General features: G+C 37.0%; 1 protein-coding gene and 1 pseudogene across 1 annotated transcript in view; both read left to right on the top strand.

Moving 5' to 3' along the window:
• Nucleotides 1–415: 415 nt before the first annotated feature.
• GRIA4 (glutamate ionotropic receptor AMPA type subunit 4) overlaps nt 416–25579 on the top strand; it is a 160904-nt gene continuing 135740 nt past the window's right edge. Inside the window, 3 exon segments of the mRNA XM_036743956.1 lie at nt 416–521; nt 1635–1685; nt 2902–3086. Of these exon segments, the coding sequence (XP_036599851.1) occupies nt 416–521; nt 1635–1685; nt 2902–3086 (342 nt within the window).
• On the top strand, nt 14742–17515 carry LOC118837729 (annotated as a pseudogene).

Below are 25579 nucleotides of genomic sequence, written 5' to 3'. Positions count from 1 at the left end.
TGACCAAATAAATAAAGTATGCACCTGACAGCTTCTTTCATTTAGGAGTTCTCATTCTTCATGCTCATGCCCTGAAACTTCTATACTGTTTGCACAGTGCAGTTTGTACAGATTGGGAATAGATTTCATTTATTTCTGTTTATAGTTCCAAATTTGTGTTCAGACAGCTAGCCATACTCTAAACTCAATACTCAAGGTTTTCAACATGTATCGGATCCTGGCATCTAATACTAAGAACATTCAAATTCTAGGTTCCTATTTTTGATAATTAGTTACAAATATTAAGAGACATATAGAGAAGTAATTTATAAAGTTCAGTTGTACTATGTGAAAATCATCAGGCCTTCTATAAGACCACGAGCATGTATTTCATCAGATGACACAATGCTCTGTTTTCTGTGAAAGGCATGCTAGCATGAAAATAGATATATCTAGGTGCCAAGTAACAACAAGAGTCCATCCAGAAGTGCCAAAATATAAGCAGTTGCTCAAGAAATATGACAAGCTGAACTTGATTCAAGGTAAAAGAAAGGCTTCCAAGTGTGATTGCTAGCATTATTTATGTGTCTTGAGCCAAGTGGGGAGGGGGGGGGCGGGGAAGGTGGAGCAGGAAAAAATATATTTCGGTACAGAGATACATAATAACCAGAAAGAATAAGATATCAATCGGTAGTTTAAGCAAAGTTCATTTTGAGTCAAAAAAATATTAATCTGTGCCATGTATATTATGATATAATTCACACCATAATGCTATATATGCAATGAAAAGGAAATAGGGAAAAGGGACAGTGTTTAAAAGAGAATTTAGGCATAATTTGAAAAGATAATTATAGGCAAATGGAACAAAAGAAAAGATTAAATGGAGCAATAGGAACTTGATAATAATTATGAGGTAATTAACAAGTACTCTTTTTCTATGGTGTGTGATTGGGGCAAGAAAGGAAAATAAGGTGAGAGGGAAAATGGCATAGAAAAATCATAACTGCTGCAATGTTTCAATTGTCAAGTAATTTTATTATAAATATGATTTCAACAGTATCTCCATCTCTTAATATTTATTACCAGTCATGTGTAAAATGCTTTAGTTATAGCAGACATAATCACTCAAAATACTCTGCAAACAGAAGGCTGATTAGCACCCTGTCTATGGCAAGTTTCGTTTTAAACTCTGGCTGGTTGTAACCTTCACCCTGTCCTTGGTTTAAAGGAAACCATTTTGGAGACTAAAGGTAGCCAGTTATACTGGGACTTTGGATGGGAAGCCAGCTAATTTCTTAAGAAGTGCCAGGGCTTCTTAAACTTTTTCCACTCATGACCCCTTCATTGCTTCTCAAACCATGGGTCGTGACCCCATATGGGGTTGTGATCCACAGTTTAAGAGACTGGTGGCAGGGGTGGAGAATTCAAAAAGGAAAACAAAACATTTAGTCCTTAAATCCAGTCATTTGCCCAGGGGTATTTGTAGAATCTTAGGTTCTTCATCCTTTTGTTACTTTGTACTCAGAGACAAAGCCAAGATGGGATGTTGGGGAAGAACAGTAAGAGTCATAAAAATAGACACTCTGGGACCATTTGCCTGCCCCTTGTTCACTAGTATGGGTAACAGAACTAATTGCCCATTTTTCTTCATTCAGATCGAATATTTGAGAAACGTGGAATGGGAGACCTTAGTCCTATTCAGTCTAGTGAGGAAAATCCTGGTGGATGAGCACCTTAGATATTGCTGATCCTGATTAGGTACCAGATGTGTGTGTGCGTGTGTGTGTGTGTGTGTGTGTGTGTGTGTGTGTGTGAGAGAGAGAGAGAGAGAGAGAGAGAGAGAGAGAGAGAGAGAGAGAACACTTTGCAAAGTAGAAATAGTTGAATAGTTTTTCCATAAGAAATTCTTTCATAGGCCAGGAATAGAGATGGAAAGAATAATGATGATGTAGTTATGACAATATTGTGTATTTAGATCATCTACCTTTGTAAATGCAGGACAAACACAGTGTTGTTACTGTTTCCAGCAGCCTTTCTGGTCACCTATTTTAAATGTTGCTATTGTTGCGTCTGACTCTCCGTAACCCCATTTGAGGTTTTCTTGGCAGAGACACTGGAGTGGTTTGCCATTTTCTTCTCCATCTCACTTCACAGATGAGGAAACTGAGGCAAACAGGGTTAAGTGACTTGCCCAGGGTCACACAGCTAGTAATTGTCTGAGGCCATAGTGGAACTCAGGAAGCTAAGTCTCCTGACTCCAGGCTCAACACTCTATCTACTGTACTACCTAGCTATGTTGTTTTAATGTACAAAGATGACAAATAGGTCAGGAGTATTGTTAATGACCTCAGAAGTAGTGTCATTTTCTGTCTTTGCATTCCTAGTACCTAGAAGATTCACATGTACATTTTTTTTTCCTAAATAGTAGGCACCTGATCAATGTTTGTTGAAGTGGCTCGAACCACTGTTCCATATCATTCCATCTAATCTGAAATATGTAGCATTCCCTTCTATAAAGATCATTCAGATAAATTTAAAAAGCATTTATTAATCACCTGTGACATGCAAGATACTGCTAGGTATAGAAGATATGAAGAGTAAAATAAATATTTCTCTCCAGAAGAAGTTCACTTTCTGTTAGGGGTAACACTCTGTGAACAAATTAGTGTTTATTTGGTGTTTAAGGCCATAGCTTCAGCCAACTGATAATTCCTATTGTTGCCCAAAGTGAGATGCACAAGAACAATCAATTATAAAAATAACTATTCAGGCTTTTGACTTCCTCAAGCATAAAGTATAGGTGAGAGATGGGACTTGAACATGTTGATGCAGATTTCTTGCTATCTATTAGTAAATGATTATCTATCATTTACTAAAGAAATGAAAAAACACACTTTAAGTATTTCTCTTCTTCTCTTCTAGGATACTCCATACTTCAAGCTATTATGGAAAAAGCAGGACAAAATGGTTGGCATGTCAGTGCCATATGCGTGGAAAACTTTAACGATGCCAGCTATAGGAGGCTTCTAGAAGATCTGGATCGAAGACAAGAAAAGAAATTTGTAATAGATTGTGAAATAGAGAGACTTCAAAACATATTAGAACAGGTAAGTTATATTTGTCATGTGGATCTCAAGTCTAGTAGCATTTCATTTGATTTTGGGACAATCTCCCAACTTTATAGTTGAGACCTTCTTTTGAATTTTTGGATTGGGAGAACCTTCTGCCAACTTGAATTTGTAATTTGATCTTTGGGACTGGCTTATGTCTCTTCCTTCTCTTCTGCATTTCTTATAATACCTATCTTCCTTCAAATTTAAGCTCAAATGCTACCTCCTACAGGAGGCCATTCCTGACTCCTCTATGGGTCCTAGTGCCTTCACGTGCCTTCACCAGAATTACCTAGTATTTACTTTGTGTGGATGTACTTGTGTGTATATCAGTGTGTGTGTGTGTGTGTGCACGCACATGTGTGTATATACACAAATGTCATTTCCCTTAATAAATGTTAGGTCCTTGAGGGTAAGACTTATTTAATTTTAGTCTTTGAATTCCTGATGCCTAGTACATAGTACTAGGTACATAGTAGATGCTTAATAAATGTTTCTTGATTGATTGATTGAGATTCAGATGCTTTGTCCCCCTCAACTAATTATTTTTTATGTCCTAAGATTTCAAAAGTAGTTTGAAATTTAAGGGAACTAATAGAATTTTTAGCTGTACATATCTGAAGGCCCTTTGAGGATGACCTTTGAGAATCACCAAATTATTTTATTCTTATCTTCTAAGTCCTATAGAAGTCTGTGAGTCTCTCATAAAGAAAACATTTTTGATCTTTGGAGAACAACATATGTGAAATGATGAGGAAAGTAAATTTTAAAAACAGACATACTAGTATTGTGTGCAGCATATTTTCTCCTAGCTGATCTGGGCAAATAGAAATTAAAGAGTAGATATAAGTCTGTACCTAAGAAGAATTCTTTCATAAAGCACTCAAAAATATTTCCACATTTTATTTGAAGTAGGCAGGAAAAATAAAACAGTGCTATATTATTGCGTTAGGCTGTTGGAAAATATCATCAAACAATACATGCTTGCCTTTTGCTTAACCTTGGATAATATGATAATATTTTGAAAGTCTGAATTTTAGGCTTATAGCTAATACTAATGTATCAAGATTATAGTGAATGCATGCCATCTAGTGGTCTAAAAATCCTTGCTTACTTATATTTACTCAGGACAGCTGTAAGTTTAGATAGACTATATATTAACAAGATTTTTTGTTTGTTACTTACAATTTCACACACACATAATTATACATTTTAATTTGCTATATAAACAGGTATGCGAAAAAATTTAGGGTGGCATGTACATAAGATTAATTTTAATCCTAGATTGTAAAAAAAATCACCTCTTTATTCTTTCTTTCTTTTGGAAAGGGGAGCCTTCAAAGATATTTGAGAGGAACATTGTATTACATGACCTACAACGTCATTTTTAGCTTTGTGATTCTTCTCTCTTTGAGTGATGTGACACCTGTAGAAATAGAAAGGGGGAGTGGGGAAGGCTGTTCTTTTGTAATCATTGTCAATCTAAACATGACTTTATGAAAGGAGACCATGGGATTTTCACATGATAACAATCATTTCAGCAAAGTATGTGTGTATATTGACAAGTACTAAATATAAGCAAATAAACAATGCAAATTTCTCATCCTGAGAAATTCTCAAAGATGATTTGCATGTCAGTTATTGAAAGAACATATCAAAATTCAGTGCAAGTACATGTTGTTGGCCTTTGACCTGTCCTCACAGTTGTGTTTTTATATTTCTTTCTTTCTCCTCATTTCTTCAAATAATTTAAATGTATAGACCTACTGGCAAATGACACTTTATATAAACCAAATCCCACAGACCAGTGTAGGACTCCTAATAACTTCTATAATTCTCTCATGCACTTGGATAAATTCCAAAAAAATTAAGAATTATTGCCCTTCCTCCTATTTCTCCTCAGAGATTCTTTTGAATTTTTTTTAATTGGACCTATGTTTAATTGGGATAGGAAACTCCCTAATAATGAAGCACTGTCTGTCAATGCATATCCACATCTAATCTGCAGTTTATAGTCTTATACATTTGCCTAGGATTACAAGATTAAGTGATTGTTCAGGGTCCTACAACCAGAGAGCATGTATCAGAGGCAGGACTTGAATCCAGGTCTTCCTGAATTTGAGGCAAGTTCTCTATCCACTACGCTATTAATGCCTCTCTGATATTTTTCGGATATAAAAATCATTTTTGTGTGATTCATTGACTATTTTCTTGACTGAGTCTCGAAAGTTAGAGATACCAAGATAAAGGTTTTCTTGTTTGTTCGCTTTATCAGTATATACATAACCTCTAGATGAACTATAACTACTCCCCTCCTAATACAATTGCACTATGGGTTTGAGTAGCTAAAGCCTTGTATGTAACTCCTATTAAATCCTGTTGGGCATCTGATCCTCCAAATTGGCTGGATTCCCAAGATTCTATTATGAGGACAGAGTAAGGTCCAAAAGGTGCCTCTGATTAATACCTACTTAAAAGACTCACTCACTCAGGTGATTTAGTTTCTGAAACACATTGACCCATTTCAAAGGCTCAGCTAGTTTCTAAGGAGGAAACCAGGACACTTGGGCACTCTGGATAAGTTCTCTGAATAACACTTAAATAATCTTCTTGTAAAAGTGAGTGGAAATATGAATTTTTTTCATGTCTTTGTCAAAAAAAAGCAAGTATCTCAGGAATTCAACTTAGAGTAAAACTTGTCTATTCTCTGATGAGTTCTATTTTTTTTGCCTTTTTTTCCTGATATCTACATAATAATAATTATAGTGATAATAGACTTTTATCTCCTCGGATGCCTCTCAAGCAAGATCTCCTAAATGGTTTTAAGAGCTGTTGTTTCTGTGAGAACATAATGTCCTTTCACTGGCTCATAATGAATATTTTGCCCACAAGGTCTACACAACGACATTTTCTTTGCCTATTCTTACACTGATGACAAGCATACTTCCCTACACCACAACATTTCCCACCAGCAAAACAAATCACTAGTGCATTTACTGCCTCCGAACTAAATTATTTGAAGTTGTTTCTGGCTTTATTTTTGATTTATTAAAATAAACTGAAAATAGATGAGCTACTCATAATTCTGTCCTTTGACTTATGTTGTTCTGTTACATCATATGATTCTCTGTGTCCCTTATTCCTCTTTCTTAATTGAAGAATAATCTAGTTTTATAAAGGTAAGCAATAACCAAGGTAGTAAAATCTTTACGAAATTTTTTAAAAAGCTGAATAGCTGGGGGCGGAGCCAAGATGGCGGCTGGTAAGCACGGACTAGAGTGAGCTCCGTACCCGAGTCCCTCCAAAAACCTATAAAAATAGCTCTGAACCAATTCTAGAACGGCAGAACCCACAGAACAACAGAGGGAAGCAGGGCTCCAGCCCAGGACAGCCCGGATGGTCTCTGGGTGAGCTCTATTCCACACGGAGCTGGGAGCTGGGAGCTGGGAACGGAGTGGAGCAGAGCCCAGCCTGAGCGGCGTGGACGATCCAGACCAGAAGCCTGGCAGAGGGGGCCCTAGCGCCCTGAATATGTGAGCTGCGGCAGTTACCAGACCCCTCGACCCACAAACACCAAAGACTGCGGAGAAGGTTAGTGGGAAAAGCTGCGGGAGTGGAAGGAGTCGCGGTTCGGCTTCCAGCCCCGGGGGCAGCGGAGGTGGGGCAGTTACAGCTGTTGTTACTTCCGGCTCCAGGCCCACCTGGTGGGAGGAATTAAGTGGCGGATCACAGCAGGGGTGCACAGCCTGCCGAAGATCTGAGCCCAGTCTGGACTGGGGGTCCTTGGGGAAGGAGGAGTGCGGCTCTGATAGAGCTGGCACCTCCCCCCCAAACGTAGAACATAGAACTCTGTAATCTACAAGCAGTCATACCCCACTGAAAAACTCAAGGGTCAAGTTAGTTGGTTGGGAATATGGCCAGGCAGCGAAAACGCGCCCAGATTCAGTCTCAGACTTTGGATTCTTTCTTTGGTGACAAAGAAGACCAAAACATACAGCCTAAAGAAGACAACAAAGTCATAGAGCCTACAACCAAAGCCTCCAAGAAAAACATGAACTGGCCCCAGACCATAGAAGAACTCAAAAAGGATTTGGAAAAGCAAGTTAGAGAAGTAGAGGAAAAATTGGGAAGAGAAATAAGAAGGATGCGAGAAAACCATGAAAAACAAGTCAATGACTTGCTAAAGGAGACCCAAAAAAATACTGAAAAATACACTGAAGAAAACAACACCTTAAAAAATAGACTAACTAAAATGGCAAAAGAGCTCCAAAAAGCCAATGAGGAGAAGAATTCCTTGAAAGGCAGAATTAGCCAAATGGAAAAGGAGGTCCAAAAGCCCACTGAAGAAAACACTACTTTAAAAATTAGATTGGAGCAAGTGGAAGCTAGTGACTTTATGAGAAATCAGGATATTATAAAACAGAACCAGAGGAATGAAAAAATGGAAGACAATGTGAAATATCTCCTTGGAAAAACCACTGACCTGGAAAATAGATCCAGGAGAAATAATTTAAAAATTATTGGACTACCTGAAAGCCATGATCAAAAAAAGAGCCTAGATACCATCTTTCAGGAAATTATCAAGGAGAACTGCCCTGATATTCTAGAGCCACAGGGCAAAATAGAAATTGAAAGAATCCATCGATCGCCTCCGCAAATAGATCCCAAAAGAAATCTCCTAGGAATATTGTTGCCAAATTCCAGAGCTCCCAGATCAAGGAGAAAATACTGCAAGCAGCCAGAAAGAAACAATTTGAGTATTGTGGAAACCCAATCAGAATAACCCAAGATCTGGCAGCTTCTACATTAAGAGATCGAAGGGCTTGGAATGCGATATTCCGGAGGTCAATGGAGCTAGGATTAAAACCTAGAATCACCTACCCAGCAAAACTGAGTATCATGTTCCAAGGCAAAATATGGACTTTCAATAAAATAGAGGACTTTCAAGCTTTCTCAGTGAAAAGACCAGAACTGAATAGAAAATTTGACTTTCAAACACAAGAATCAAGAGAAGCATGAAAAGGTAATCAAGAAACGGAAATTGCAAGGGACTTACTAAAGTTGAACTGTTTTGTTTACATTCCTACATGGAAAGATGATGAGTATGATTCATGAGACCTCAGTATTAGGGTAGTTGAAGGGAATATGCATATATATATATGCATATATATATATGTTTAAGTATATATATAAGTGAATGTGAATGTATGTATGTATCTATGTGTATATGTATGTATGTGTATATATATATATGTAAAAGAGAGAGAGCAGACACAGGGTGAGTTGAGGATGAAGAGAAGATATCTAAAAGAAATAAAATGAAATTAAGGGATGAGAGAGTAACATACTGAGAGAGGGAGATAGGGAGAGATAGAATGGGGTGGATTATCTCCCATAAAGGTGGCAAGAGGAAGCAGTTCTATGGGAGGAGGGGAGAGGGCAGGTGAGGGGGGAATGAGTGAACCTTGCTCTCATCAGATTTGGCCTGAGGGGGAATACCATACATACTCAGTTGGGTATCTTACCCCACAGGAAAGAAGAGGGAGGAAGATAAAAAAAAATAAAAGGCGGGGGGATGATGGAGTGGAGGGCAGATGGGGGTGGAGGTAATCAAAACAAACACTTTGGAAAGGGGACAGGGTCAAGGGAGAAAATTCAATAAAGCGGGATGGGTTGGGAAGGAGCAAAATGTAGTTAGCCTTTCACAACATGAGTATTGTGGAAGGGTTATACATAATAATACATGTGTGGCCTAGGTTGAATTGCTCAACTTCTTAGGGAGGGTGGGTGGGAAGGGAAGAGGGAAGGGAATTTGGAACTCAATGTTTTAAAATCAGATGTTCAAAAACAAAAAAACTTTTTGTATGCAACTAAAAAATAAGATACACAGGCAATGGGGCGTAGAAATTTATCTTGCCCTACAAGAAAGGAAAGGAAAAGGGGATGAGAGGGGAGGGGGGTGATAGAGGGGAGGGCTGACTGGGGAACAGGGCAACCAGAATATACGCCATCTTGGAGTGGGGGGGGAGGGCAGAAATGGGGAGAAAATTTGTAATTCAAACTGTTGTGAAAATCAATGCTGAAAACCAAATATGTTAAATAAATAAATTGCATTTAAAAAAAAAAAAAAAGCTGAATAGCTAGTCCCAGGATTGCCATGGTAAATATCAAACCTGTAGACAAAGCTTGCTTCTTTGGTACAGGCAGGGTGAAGTGATGCATTAGCAGACTTCTGGTCAGATGAGGACACTTGCGCATTATTGCTATATGCTGTCAATAATTACTTAGTTGACATTTTAATTTGTACCAATTTGCAAAAACATAATGGAAACAGCTCACACAATTTTCTCTCAAAATATGCTAATGAACAACTAAGCTCAGAGATACACCTCATCTGGTGTCCATTTTTCCAAATTATGTTTATGCCATGCACAAATAAGTTCTTGTCCATTTCCATATAATGAATATTCATTGAGAAGCTTCAAAATCTCTAGCAAGGTACAAATATTGTGCCATATGTCTTTACTCTTCCATTGAGAGCCACAATTTTTTTTTAAAAAAGTGAAACTTCATGTGCATTTGTTGATTAGTTATTTTCAGTCACGTCCAATTCTTAATGACCCCATTTGGGGTTTTCTTGGCAAATATACTGAACTGATTTGCCATTTCCTTCCTGAGCTCATTTTACTGGTGAGGCTTTCTTGTTTGGTTAAGGCAAATAGGCTTAACTGACTTGTCCAGGGCCACACAGCTAGTGTCTGAGGTCACATTTTAACTCAGGAAGCTGAGTCTTCCTGACTCCAGTCCTGATACTCTATCCACTGTGCCACCTATCTGCCTTAATAGACACTTACTGAAAGTGATTTAACTTAAGTAAATTGCAAAGCTAACCATGGAGCTGATACTTCTTATAAGAAACACTCTCGTCTAGAAAACTCATTCCCAAACAAAGGCAGATATTTTTTATAGTTTATTTTTGTTTGTTTAAGTCTGTTCCAAAGATTTTATCACCATGTAAAACTCCCAATGTAGAAACTCTTTTCTATTAATGCAGACTGGTAGTTTAGCTTAGTATTAGAGAGTTGGAGAAAGTGACATAACCATGTTTGAACAGCTACTTATGTGTCTGAGGCAGAAGTCAAACCCAGGTCTTCTGAATGCCAGGGATGGTCCTCTATCCACCACACCATGGTGCTTCAGTATTATAGACTGAAGATAATTATGGAATGGAATGGAATATCAAAAGTCATTGATATTTCTATAGAATCATAAATCTAGAGCTGAAAGGGACCTTTTGCAGTCATCCTTCATTTCACACCTGGGGCCCAGAGAGGTTAAGAATCTTGGCCAGGTCATACTTGCAGAGCCAGAATTCAAAGTAAGAGCCTGTTACTGCAGGTCTGTGATCTTACATTTGAAAAGTATTTTGAACACATTATAGTATTTGATCTTCAAAATGACCTTTAGAGGTTGTTATCCCTAATTTGCAGATGAGGAAACCAAAGCAGAAAACTGTTAAGTGACTTAACACTATCAACTTTATTTCAAGGGGGAAAAAAGCACAAATACCCATGATAACACTGTAAATACAATATCTAAAGGCATTAAAGGTAGCCTGCAATTGTTTTCTTCTTACCCCCACCCATACTCTACTGCAGAACTGACAAATGTTTGCTGCTGCTGCTGCTGATCTTGCTGTTTCATTGCAAAGGTGTATTTGAACATTTAGCTTTGCTCAGTCAGAATTAGCAAGAAAATGAGGAAAAACAGCTAAAATATAAGGTTGTACATTTCTTAGCCAATACGTGGGATTTTACTGCTTTAATCCTTTTATTTAGAAATAATGGATTTAGATACACAATTTCCAGACAACAGATAAGTTTCTCCTTGAAAAAAATTGAAACACTATACGTACATACATCTAAACCAGACTAATATAGCAAAAATGGAAGGAGATTAGAAAGTGGTGTTAAATGGTTCCCAAGCAACTGTTACCACAGCTGCAGGTTTTCCTGTCCTTCTTATAAAGGAAATAGAAAAGGTATCAGAGTCTGATGCTATTCAGTTTTGCCAAGGAAGAAGAGAAATGAATAACACAGTGCAAGTATCTTTTTATGAATTAGTAGAAATTTAAAATTAAGTTAGATTTAGTTGAGACTATTCTACTTGCTGCTTCTAAGAGTAGATATTAAAAAATGTTTAAAATTATTATTTCAAAATGGATTCCAAAATGTAAGTTTATTTCAAAAGGCTAAGAAAAATCTACCTAGTTAATTCTGAGAAGAGATAAACTCACAACTAGTTCTTGCTTAAACTCAAATCAAAACTAATACTTTTTATATGCCCAGATGAGAAAAATAAAATTATACAAGGACATGATGAATCTATAATTTGATTTTTTGAATTTTGAATTGGCTCTTTACAACTAAAACCACATGAAACAAGAGGATTAAGAAAGAAGGAAATGAGGTTCTATGTTTTTTATGGGGTCACTTACAATATTATAACCAATGAAGGTATTTGTATGAATTGCACACCAACTACATTATGTAGGTCAATAAGTGCTAAAAGCTAGAGGTACATTTTCTAGTGCTTTGTTTTTTAACACTTTACTTAATCTGAAAATAAGAGTAATGAATTTAGAGTCATCAAATGTGGACTCAAATTCTTCTTCTGCTATGAAGGTATTGGACCAGAGGACCAATCTCTAAACTGCTTTCAATTTGTTTGGTTACTCTTTTCTCTCCTCCCTGGTATGTGATTTTCAGAAATAATTTCCTTCCTGAGCTTTCCCTTACACACACAATAATGTTCCATTATAATTCCCAAAGAGGCTAATCATCCTGTTTAGTTCATCTTACAATCAGAATTTTTGAGTTAGAAGGGACCATCGAGAACTTTTAGTCCAACTCTTTTCCTTATTTCATAACAATTCTAATTCATAACTTTGTCAAACATCAAAATTGTTGTCATAGTATTTAGGTTCCTGGCAAAATGGTGAGGATTTTTCCCCACTCTTGGCATAGCTTCCATCTAGGCAATCCATGCTCAGATGTTTTCCTTTGTCCCCTCTGCCAGGAAAAAATCTGACATCATCAATTTGATCCTTACTGTGATTTAAGTTAATAATGTACTATTCACATAGAAATTTGCAATTGAAAGCTAATAGTTTAAGTGTGAAATAAAAGACTGCAACCCAAGTTAAAAGAATTTTAAGAACGAGACCAGGTTAGAGAGGTATTTAGTTATATCTCAAATATGCAATAATCAACCCTCCCACCCTAGAAACATATCACTCAAGTAACTACCATTTCATTTTATGTTTAAGGTTAACTCCAACTGTTACAAAAATTTATTTTCACTCTGCAGAAGCCTTTTGAACCTGGAGATCCAATGCTTCAGTAATGAATATCTGTCTATCAGTTGCTCCCAGGAAGAAGCAAGGTGTGGTAGAAAGAATACTAACTTACTTAGAAAAAAGGTTCTGATCCTTCCTCTGTCTTACCTAGCAACGTTACCTTAGGCTAATAATTTGACCATTCTGGGCATCATCTGTAATATGATGGGTTGCTCTCAATAGTCTATAAGGTCTCTTCTAGAACAAATATTCTAAGACTAATAGGAGAAGAAACACAGGTAGCTATATATTGTCATTGAATTAAATCCGTGTTAGTATGTGATTTAGTAATTTAGGTGAGTTTCACTGTTAGCAGTGATTGGAGTGTATAGGGAAAGGACAATTCATAAAGTTATGACTGACAGGGGGCGGAGCCAAGATGGCAGCATGAAAACAGGGACTTGCTTGAGCTTTTCCCCCAAATCCCTCCAAATACCTGTAAAAAATGACTAAACAAATTCTAGAGCTACAGAACCCACAAAATGACAGAGTGAAACAAGTCTCCAGCCCAAAATGGCCTGGATGGTCACCAGGAAGGGTCTATCACACCATAGTGGGAGTGGAGCTCAGCCCAACGTGGGTCTCTCTGGAAGAGACCGGGCCAGAGTAGATTGGATGGAGCAGGCCTCAAGGCCCTGAATCACTGAACTGTGGCAGTTTCTAGGTTTCTCAACCCATAAACACCAAAGATAATAGAGCAGGTCAGTGGGAAAACTGTTAGACCTGGGTGAGAGGAGTGTGTGGTCCAGCCCCAGCCCTGGGGCGGCAGAGGTGGCTACAGCAGCAGCAGCTGCTTCTGGAGCTCCACACCCACAGACTGTGGAAGGAATCAGGCGGCTGATCAGAGCAGGAGTGCAAGGATCCCTTTCCTGGCAATTAGGCAGCATTCTCTTGCTTTGCCCTGCTTGGATCTGGGTCACAATCCTGGTTGGTGGTCCTTGGGAGAGGAGGAGCACTGGTGTGGAAGAGCTTGTGATAGCTGTGGAGAGGGAGTCCTCCTGGTAGTTACACAGCAAAAAGGAGTGCTTGCACTCACAGACCGGAGCGCAGGCTGGGAGAAGAGTATCATACCACCTCAGAATAGAAGTAGCTCTTAAAAAAGTGGCACAGAATCCCTGAAGCTTGGGACAAAGCACTTTTCACTCTGGAAGCAGTCATACCCTGACAAAGACTTTAAAAGTCAAGTAATTGACTGGGAAAATGAGCAGGCAGCATAAAAGGACTCAGACGATAGAATCTTTCTTTGGTGATAAAGAAAATCAAAACATACAGCTAGAAGAAGTCAGGGGTGGGTGTGGAGGGAAGAAGGGAGAAAATTTGTAGCTCAAAGTTCTGAAAACAGATGTTAAAAAATGGTTTTTACATGCAACTGGGAAATAAGACATACAGGCAATGGGGTATAGAAATCTATCTTGCCTTATAAGAAAGTAAGGGGAAAAGGGATGGGGAGGGAATGGGGTGATAGAAAGGAGGGGCAATCAGAATACATGATATCTTGGTGTTGGGGGAGAGTAGAGATGGGGAGAAAATTTAACTCAAAGTCTTGTGCAAATGAATGTTGAAAATTAAAAATAAATTTTAAAAAACTGAAAAAAAAGTTGTGACTGAGAAAGAAAAAAAGACAGTCCAGCTCTCCCATTTATCAAATATGTATTAAGTACCTAGTATGTATATGGCATTTGGGGGGGGTGGGTATAAAGTGAAATTTAAAAAGGTAATGCCTTCAGATAAGATGCTTATCATCTAATGAAAAGGGAGAATAATTGTGAATGCACATATCTATGGTAGGTTCATAATGTGGTAAGTAGAAGGGAGAAATCAATGTTCTATGAGAAATTTGAAGAGGGGGAGTTCATTTCCAGCTTGGTGAGAAGTTCACCTATTAAGTCTCTTTAGCTACACAATGGAGGAGGTGGCATCTGAGCTGGGCCTTGATGTAAGTGAGAAACAACATGCAGAGATCAGAATAAGAAATTGTAGACATGGGAGATGCTATGTCCAAATAAATTAAGCCATCAGAGGGCAATATAGAAACAAGAATATGAATAATCTGTCCTGGCTAGACTATGCAGTTGAGAAAGGGAAGTAGGAAAGGTGGATTTGAGCTAGATTTTGGAGGGCTCTAGATATTAGAATAAGTAACTTATACTTCAATAACTAGACAAAGTGAAGTTTGTCAGCAGAAACTAGGTTTATAATTGTACAGTAAGAACAGCAGTATGAATGATGGAAGACCAGTTAGTATGTTATTTCAATAATCCAAACAAGTGGCAATCATAGTGATAGAGACTGGATCTATGATTTCTCAGGTAAGGAAATCCCCTCAGTAAGTGCAGGTCAGAACTTCTTATCTTAATCTTAGACAGTTTCTTAGAGCTGGTTTCTTAGAGGTTAAATGACTAGCCCAGAGTTATATAGTCCATTTCAGAGGCAGAACTTGACCCCAGGTCCTCCTAGCTCCAACACTCTCTCTCAACCACTACACCATGCTACTGGTACATAACAAGAAGGTAAAGGAGAGCATAATTGCAAGTGGTATTGTTAAGGTAGAGCTAATGGGGCCTTGTCAAGAGATCAGAAGCAAGGAAGAAAGGAGAGGAAATGATAAAGATAATAATAGCTCACATTGACATACCACTTTAAAGTTTGGAGAATGCTTTGTATACACTATCCCAAAGACTCAAAAAAGGATTTGGAAATATCAAGGTTATTATTGACCTAGAATCAAGAAGAGTTCATATAAGTAAGGAAAATGGATTGTAATGAATGAGTAGAAAGTAGAAGCAGTAACTGTAAACTACTCTTCATATAAGTTTGACAGTCAATGGGAGGAAAATTTTAAAATGATGGGTTCAGAGGAAGCATACCTTCCATCAGGGGTTTTCAAGGCAATGTAACAGGGCTTTGAAGGACTCTTTTCCCACTTCCATAAATTAATCTTGATATCACCTGAGTACCCACCATTTCCACATCTTTCTGTCAGATGGTATGAAGGATGTAAGAGAACTCTAAAATAGGGTCCCATATCTTATTTTTAATCCTGTTGGTACAGTATTTAATAAGACTTACCTCTAGATATTTGTTCCCATTTTCCACCATTCTGTAAGGTACCTCCTTTGCCTAATAATAATCCTTAATCAGAAAGAAAGGGAACTTCTCAGAGTGGCACTGTTAGATACAACTTGTGTAAGCAGAGCTCTGAATGAGATCCAGAAACATTAATTTCCCAAGGCATTTGACTAGTCCAGATCATTCCCCGGTCTCACTTCCATTACCCACAAATGGACAAAGTCCATTGGTGTCTGTCTCAAGAAGACATGTATTCTTGAGATGGTGAGTAAAGCTTCTCAGCTGAAGCTGAACATTAAAAAATGAAAGAGAAGGGTTGAACATAACAATTAGAAGAGTACATAAATACCTTGTGTATGAAATGGTACTTGAACTAAGCTTGGAAGGCGAATAATATACAGTAAGACCAAAAAGTTATGTTGAAGCCAGATCATGAATGATTTTAAATTATTAACTAGAGAATTTATATTTAATCCTACAAGCAATAGGATACCACTAGAGTTTACTGAGTCAAGGAATGAGATGGTCAGGCTTGTACTTTGGGAATATTATTCTGAACTCTATATGGTAGATGGATTAGAAGAGACATCAGGGAGACCAATTAGGAACTATTGCAATAGCCCAGGAGAGAAGTGATGAAGGCTTGAGCTGAATAAAATAGTGGTATGGTTATGTGGGTTGAAAGGAGAGGATGAATTGTGGAAGTAGAGTCAACAAGATGGCAACTAATTGACTATGTAGGGTGAGGGCAAGTTAGGAATATTAAGGGTATTTATGATATCATGTGGCATAAATCTGGCCTAAAAGTATGATGGCCTAAAGGTTGTTTTATAAATAATTGATGTTGAGCTGTGAGCTCTTCCATCCAGCATGCCTCTAAGGGTTTAAACTTGGTTCTGGAATGTGCAATGCTGGATTTTCAGGAGATAATGCCACTCAGGCTATCTTCCCTTCCATTTTTGGGTGCCCCTGACATCAAGGTGTGGTGGTGAGTATAGGTCAGAAAGACAGCTATGTGGGGGATGAGGCCCAGAACAAGAGTGGTATCCTCACCATCAAGTACGCTATTGAACATGATATTGTCACCAACTAGAATAATATGGAGATGTGGCATCATACTTTCTACAGTGACCTCTATATGACCCCTGAAGAGCACCCTGTGTTGCTCACAGAAACCCCCCTGAATCCCAAAGCCAACAGAGAAAAGATAAGGGATTATGTTTCAGACCTTCAGCACCTGAGCTATGTCTAGTTTGTGCTATCACTGTATGCCTTTCATCGTATCATCACTCATCACTGGTATCATAATGGAATCCAGTGATGGTGTGACCAACACTGTACCCATCCATGAAGGATATGCCCTTCCCCATTCCATCCTCCATCTGGATCTGGCTGGCTGTGATCTGACAGACTACCTCATGAAGATCCTTATCAAAAGAGGGTACAATTTCAGTACCACAGCTGACAGGGGAAAAACTTCGCGACATTAAGACGAAGCTGTGTTACGTACCCCTAGATTTTGAGATTAAGATGGCTAGTGTTACATCTAGCTTTTCTCTGGCAAAGAGCTACGAGCTCCCTTGATGGTCAGGTTATCACTGTTGGCAACAAGAGGTTCTGATGCTCAGAAGTTCTCTTCCATCCATCTTTCATGGGTATGGAATCCTATGGAATCCATGAAACTACCTTTAACTCAATCATAAAGCCAGATGTAGATATCTATAAGGATTTGTATGCCAATGCTGTGTTTTTGGGTGGTACTGCCATGTACCAATGAAGGATGCAGAAGGAGATTATAGTCTTAGCCCCCAGTACAATGAAAATCAAGATCATTGCCACCAGAGCACAAATGATTGGAGGCTCTATCCTGGCCTTTCGCCCTTCCAGTAGATGTTGATTAGCGTGCATGAGTATGATGAATCATTGTAGACCTGCTATTGTCCACCACAAATCCTTCTAAATGAACTATTTGTAGGTTTTTTGTTTACATATTTTTCTCAAAGATTGTGACATGATAATTGCACCCCAAAAGGAGATAAAACTGGCATGGCTTTATTTTTTTTTCACTTGACTCAGGATTAAAAAACTGGAATGCAGCAGGTATGCAGTCTAAGTATGTTGAAGGAAAACATTCCCAAAGTTCAACAGTGGATCTTCAGGACTCTGATTATACATTTGTTTTTGTTTTTTGCTTGTTTTATTTTGTTTTAGCAGTCATTCCAAATTCCGTATAATATATTGTTAGAAAAAATTACTCATATACACAAAGGTGCTACTTAATAGAAATCAAGACCAGCCTGGGGGTGGGGCAGGGAAGGCAGTAGTATGGCTTTACATGTAAATTATGCAATCCTTTAAAAAATAAAAATAAAACTTTTGTATCTTCTGCCTTTAGTCTAGCTCCTTTTTTTCATTATTAGAATCATATTGACCCCCTAATTTCCCTCCCTGCCCCCAACATAGATGTTAATGAAGACTTTTTACAATCTCCCCTGGAATTCCATGAGATTAGTGCCAGTACTTAGGGGAGGGGAGGATCTTTACCTGTATGCTGACTTAAGAGGAATTCAAATAAAAGTGTGCATGTTAAAGAAAAATAAATAAATTATACTGATTCATTCATTGTTTACTTAGAATTTTCCCCTTATAAAATAATAGAGAGTATTTTAAACATTTTAAAATTATATCCACACTATTTTATTTTAGCCTGTTGTTTGCATCCCATATAAAAGAGATCAATAGGGAGTCAAAAATATCACAGTCCATAACAAAAGAGATCTCAGAATACCACCTCCCAACTCTAACAAAGATCACTTTTTCTAGGATGACTAAATGTTCAACTAGGGGTTCATAGGTGCATTTGTTTCAGTAGAAAAAAACAATTTGTTTTCATATGAAATTGACATTTGTCAAATTTCTACTGTTAAATTGAACTTCACTTGTTCAACTTTCTATTCATTTTTAATCTCTTTTTTATAAAAGAAATGCAAATAGGGATAAAAAACTTTGCTCTTCTAAATAGCTACCCTTAATTACAAATTAAGATTGCTTCTAAACACCTATCTCATTACAATTCTTTTTATGTTATTTATACTTTGTATTTACTTTTTTCAAAGGACCACTTTTGCAGTAACTTGAGAAAAATGCATTTCTATTATGTTCTTTCATGCTATTGTTGAACTTTTCATTATCTTACCCCTAAGTTTTACAGTATCCATTAAAATTTTGTTGCTGCTTGATTTTTAAAATAATTTAATGCCAATTAGAACTGAAACCTCCTAACAGATATACTACTTACCAAGATGGAAGCAATAATATTCTCCAAAATTTTTGTTTAAGAAAACTATCTAGAGGCAGCTAGGTGGCGCAGTGAGTAGAGCACCAGCCATGGAGTCAGGAGGACTTGAGTTTAAATCTGGCCTCAGACACTTGACACACTTGCTGTGTGACCTTGGGCAAATCACTTAACCCCAATTTCCCTGCCTCCCCCCATCCAAAAAAAAAAAAAACAAGAAAACTATCTATCTGAATCATGAGAAAACTAACCAGTGTGTGTAATATGTTATCCCATAGTTACTGGTAGACATAGTGACAAGATTGCAGACACCTCAGGCCAAGAAATATGGAGCTTCTTTCTTTATCTACAAAATTGAGATTGTAATACTTGTGTTTACTATTTCACTTGGGCTTTTATGAATAAAATGTTTTGTGAACTGTAGAATGCTACATCACTATGATGAGTTGCTTTTTGATTATTATTCTTACCTTCTCATTCTCACCTTTTTGTAAGGGGTTTCAATCAAAAAAAGACTGAGAACAAGTCACCATCCTATTATATTCTTTTATATTTAATGTTATATAAATTATTGCACAGAAGAATAAAATAATAGACTGTTATTATTATGGTTATTAATATTAATAGACTTATTAACTTGAGGAGAACTAGGATCTAATCCTTGCTGTAATTTGCCACTGGATGTTGAACAAGTCATTTAATTTCTCTGGACCTCATTTTCTTCATGCTGTAAAATGAGAGAATGAGATGAATGAATGCTACAGAATTGATGGGGCTCTTCCACCTTTGAAATTCTATATTACTAAATGCAAGAATGACACAAGAAGAACTTTTGCCATTTAGAAAACAGAAACTAGCATTCAATCAATAATAAATATTGATGCTTAAAATGTACAAGGACAATTCATGGTTTCAGAATTTTGAATAACTGCCATTATTGTGACATTTTGTAGCTGCTCCTATTATATGAAAGGTATGAAAAACCCTTCACTAAAGTTGCTATTCACAATTTAAAGGTTTTTGTTTGTTTTGTGGTGGGCAAGGTTGGCACAGGGAAGGTCAGATTTGTCATTGCATTGTCAAAGGAAACTACTTCTGCCAAGGCAGGTCAGCCACTACTCTGCAATTTAGTCTTAGAATTTTACCTGGGTCATTAAGAGATTAAATGACTTGCTCAGAGTTACATGACTAATGTATATCAGAAACAGAACTTAAACCCAGTTTTTCCTGAATCTGAGACTAGTTTCTATCCACTATATTTGCAACCTATTGTTTAAGTTATCATTTTATTTTTTTTGGAAGGGGGAAGGCAAGGCAGTTTGGGGTTAAATGACTTGCCCAAGGTCACATAGCCAATAAGTGTCAAGTGTCTCAGGTTGGATTTGAACTCAGGTCCTCCTGACTTCAAGGTCAGTGCACCACTTAGCTGCCCTTAAGTTATCATTTTAAATCCTTTGGTGTGCGTAGGACTGGAAAGTCATTTTTTTTTTACCTCATGAATTTACACTAATTTTTTTCTTAAATTATCCAAGTTATTGTCAGTTAATGGAAATATTATCTACTTAATGAATCCAGTTAACTTGTGGATTTTGTCATTTGCCAACATTCTGAAAAGAATTCACATTTTAACATGGATTTATATGCAGTCCCCAGAAATTGCTTTCTTTTCAAACCACTTATTGGCAAATCCTCTACTAAGGTCCTACAATGATGCATGATGGTAGCATTTTGTGTAAGTGATCCTTGGTTCTTGAAGGCTTACTCTAATGGAGCACAAATTCAGAAAAGCTCTACTAAGCTGGAAAGGACCTGGTGACAAACTGAGTCTCCTGTCTTGCTGAATTCAGAGATGTTCATCACTGCAAAGTCGGTGACAGTGATGTGTGAAATGAACAACTACAAAGAATACCTCTGTTATTCTGTTTCCACTATAATAATAAAAATGTTATAAGAAGGGACAGCTTATTATAAAATTTATATAGTTCTTAATCCACAAACAAGTTGAATTGCAGATATTCTTAATTTTTGTATACTTAAAATACATTCATTCCTGATCCCTTCCTCTTACAATCACTGACTTCCTTCAAGACTCAGCTCAAGCACCATCTTTTTCACTAAGATTTTCTATATTCTCCCCAATGGCTGGGACCTTCTTTCCCTGAATGCCTTGTTTTTAACTAGTTTTTATTTTATAATACAGATTTTCCTATATATAGATATCCTATGTATTATCCATATTCCTATATATACATGTGTGTATGTGAATCCCCTGTTAGAATGTAAGCTTCAGGTAGAAATTGTTTCTTCTTCTTACTTATACCTCCAATACTTAGCACAGTAAAGTTTTGATTGTATATACTTATATACGCATATGTTGTATCAATAATAGAATCTAAGTTCCCTGATAGCAGGGATTATTTCAGGGTTGTTTTTTATTTGCATCTCCAGTGCCTAAAATAGTAACTATCACATAGCAGATGCTTAATAATTTCTTGACTGATTAAAGTGAAAACTTTGTCCATTAACCAATGAGTTGGCATCCTGTTAGAGTAGCAGAATATCATATATATGGACATTTTTGTTATGAATGAAAGCAAAATACATAAAGAAAATGTAGCTAAATCGAAAGGAAGCTTCAAGTCCTGTGTAAGACAAGCAAATAAAGGATTTGATAGAATTGGTTTCATCATAAACATAAAGCACCAAATAATATAACTTTATGGGACATTTGGTCCACCATGCTGTGCTCACAACTACTCTCATTTTCTTCTAAAGAATAAATATATTTTAATTGACCATTTTTAGTTCTCTTGTAAAACAGTTACAAATAAATAGATCACAATGAATATAATTAGAGGGTTTTTCCCCAGAATCTCTTTTAGGGAATGAGGGAGTTCAGAGTTTCTATGAATAGTTAACATTATCTTCCAAACTAAGTAAAAATATACTTTGATGCTCAGTGACTGCAATGCAAACATAGGCAGAGAAAGATGGCAAAAAAGCTGAAAAATATGGACCGAAATCAAGAAATGAAGGAGGCCACATGTTTATACAGCATTCATAATAGTCACACCTGTATATCATGAACACTTTCTTTAAGAAAAGAGTCAGAAAATACTGAAAATTGAATTACATAAAAAAACACCTGGCTATATCTTAATGGTTGGGGAAAGTCTCATTATATATCTAGCAGTCATTTCAGGCTCAGTCACTTTTTTATAGTCAGATCACTGACTCATTAGAGGAAAAGCCAAAGTAAATGCCAAACTGAAGAATGGATGAAGATGGAAAGATGTTGCATGCAAATATGGCAGCAGCAACCCATCCTCCTTAAACAAGCTGTACATTCTCAAAAATGGGAAATGGGCAAAAGTGAAGAAACTAATTTTGATCATCATAATTTCCTTAAAAAGCTATTCTTCAGTAGATCTGGGATTTCATTGGTGTGGATATTCTCTCTGAGGAGGGACAGGACGTGATGTGGTGGGATGTCTCAAAGAATTTCAAAGACTCAGGCTGACTCCAAGGGAGTTAGAGAGATTTATTGTGGATTTGAAGTTTCACACTCTGGTGAGTAGCTAAGTTCCTTAGATGAACTTGCAATTTCCGTAAGGCAAGATAGACAGTTTTATAGGGTATATGATGCTGATTACATGATCAAAATTTACATAGAATGTAGGAATATGATTGATATTAGAATAGCAGGAGGGGTTTGTAAGGGATTAGGTGATGGAGGAGGGAGTCCCCTCTATGGTTCAGTGGTCAAACATCCTGATCATTCTACTTTCTGATTGGCCAGCTATTGTGGACCTACCTAGTCAAGATGGAGAGTTAGGTATTGTTGTCCTGTCTTGGGCTAAATGGATGATGTGGTTGTGGTTGTGTACAAAAACACACCTGTTCAAATATCTGTATTGGATCTGGAGGTAGTGGCTAGCTAGGGGCAGTGGGCATGCTGTTCAGTGTAGCCCATAAGGAAGTTAGAATATTGGGACTGGGGGCAGCTTTAGAATTCCATCACTTCTGGTGGTACAACTTATCCATTTTTCCTGACGCCAGTTCTGGTGCTCTCTCCATTATATTGTTTCCATTTGTACAAAGATTATCTGCTGAAATAACAGATTGCTTTTAACCAATTTTACATAAGAGCTTTTTCAATATACCTTTTAGAAATCCTCTTGTTCATGTTAAACACCTCTGGTTCCACCAGGTAATAATATTACCTTCTTTACTTTATACTCCTCTGTTCCCCACATGAACCAAAGAAGCTTTCATAATGTTGACAATTTATAATCCAGATCAGGAACACAAGAAAATCTAGTTGTCTTATCCTTGTGTTTCTTTGGACTTTTGTGATTGTAAAAGGTGTTAACTGCAGTGGGAAATTGTGAATATTCTTATATTTTTATCAAGGATACCCTCTTTTGTGTATAAGGGAGTGAGCATATGGATCAATAACTGCAAGTAGATATCCAGTTTCATTATTTTGGGTTAATAATGTCATTAGTGATTTTTTTTAATATTTTAGTAACTTTCTCTCTTGGAGATATTTTAAAAAACTGATCCCACAATGTTTTCATAACTCTGTCATCACCTCCACAGATATTTTCCATATTTACCTGGTCTGATCTACCTACTTTTACAAATCTGCCCATATTCTTGTGTTATTTCCACTACCTCAGATTGTATATCAAATATCAATGTGTGAGAGGTCAAATGTGGTAACTCCAATTTCAGCAATGAAGATCATTATAGAAATGTTCCATTTCCAATTCTCTCTGTAGTTTTCCATTTAGTTTCATCTCTATGTACTCTTGGAGTGATCTGGCTCACTGGGATCTCATACAAACCTTTCTGCAGATTCCTTTTCCCCTTGACCACTTTTTGACATTTTGTGAGGCAGTACTGTTCATAATCTCCTATCTCCCTCTTTCTTTGTGTTTTACTAATTAATTTTTACTCTAAACTAATGTTGTATTTGGCTCTTCATTGGTCAGGAAAAGGAAGCATTTGCTTTCTGAAACAACTTATTGACCCAATTAGCCTCTTCAGGGTAGCTGCTTTATGTGTGTTAAATCTTTGTCAGATGTTGTGATAAAGTCAATGACTTTAACTTCTCTATTTACCATTTTTCTGCAACAACAATTTCTTTGAATAGCTCAGTTTGGAGCTTTGCGATTGCACATAGTGCCTTTTTTCCATCTCATCCCTTCTTATAACTTGGTATTGATTTTGATGTTTGTTCTAATTAGTCACTCAATCAATAAACATATTAATTCCTACTATGTGCCAGACATTGCACTAAATGTTAAGATACAAAGAAATATAAGACAATCGTTTCTCTCAAGGAGCTTGCACAGTCTAATGGGAGAGACAACATACAAACAGCTTTGTAGAAATAAGCTATATAAAACACAAAGATGATTGATCCAAGATTGACTCCCATACCAGTAACTAATAGTCAATAGCTTAATAATAATAGTTTGAGGGAAAATATAGCTGCTCTTTTCTGGAAGGACCCCCACATATTTAAAAACCAGAATAGTACAAAAGAAGCCCATGGACATGTTCCTGTCTGTCTCTGAATTGACAGATTTTTTTTGTATTTGAAAGTTCTATCATGGTTGCTTTGTCAAGACCCCAATTTCTTACAGGCTATGGCACTTTTGTCTTCTGGTTTTTGTCCTCTGTTTTAGTTCTTGTCAGATTTATTATTAACTAAACACATTGTTTGAACTCCACTATTGTTAATGCTAGATGGCCTGTAAGGTCCCTTAACAGATCAAAAATTAAGATGCTAAGATTATATGACCTCTAAGATCTTTCGCAGCTTTAAGTCACTAATCCTGTGCTTGAGTAAGCAGGAAGTGAAATGTTGCCTGCAAATCTGCAGAGTGGCTGTCAGATCCAGCTTCACTAATATGGTGATCTGGATCTTCCCTTTAAGACAAAAGTTTGGCAGACTATTCCAAGTTCTCTTAAAATGGTCTTAAACTCCAAGGGCAAGCACTGGAGACATGAAGGCTGTCAGTTCTTTGTCAGTGACACCTGTATTCATTGTACTGAGTTGGTTTCTATTTTCAGCTTATATGACTTCTTAGATCCTGTTTCAATCTTTCACTTTGTGTTAATGATTCCTCCTAGATGCATCAACTTTCTTTGTTACATCTGTTTACATCTGGTTCATGCTGCCATCACTATCATTGCTTTATGATAACTGTTACAGGATTCTGATGCTTACTCTTTCCCATCCTGTAAACAAGCAAAACTAGCTACCCAAGCAGCTTGGTGCAGGGTGACTAAGCTCACCCGCTTGGTACTCCTTGTCATCAGAGATTTGGCACATACTATTGTTGTTTTATGGTTGTAGTTTATTTCCTTTTTGTCAGTATCTATTTGTAGTCTAAACCTCCCAAATAAAGTCAGAGGAATCATGAGGACCAGGAGGCATAGTTTGTCTTGACTGTGGATTAGTCTGTACTTTTCTCTCCTACCCTTAACCTTGCCACACTAGAGATAAAATTGAGTACTTTGCTATATGTATCAGATGCAATTGTAATGTCAATAGATTACTGTAAGGATCAAATGAGTAATATAAATATAAAGTAAACATAAATATCACCTACTATTATTAATATAGGTTACTAGTAAATCTTTTTATATTCTTAAAGTGTCAGAATTTTTGTTTGATATTATCATTTTAATCCATTATTTGAATAGCAAATTGGA

This window comes from Trichosurus vulpecula, chromosome 2, assembly GCF_011100635.1.
Source record: "Trichosurus vulpecula isolate mTriVul1 chromosome 2, mTriVul1.pri, whole genome shotgun sequence".
Lineage (NCBI taxonomy): Eukaryota > Metazoa > Chordata > Mammalia > Diprotodontia > Phalangeridae > Trichosurus > Trichosurus vulpecula.
Note: the sequence above shows the minus strand (reverse complement) of the source record. Positions and strands in the feature narration are given on the sequence as shown.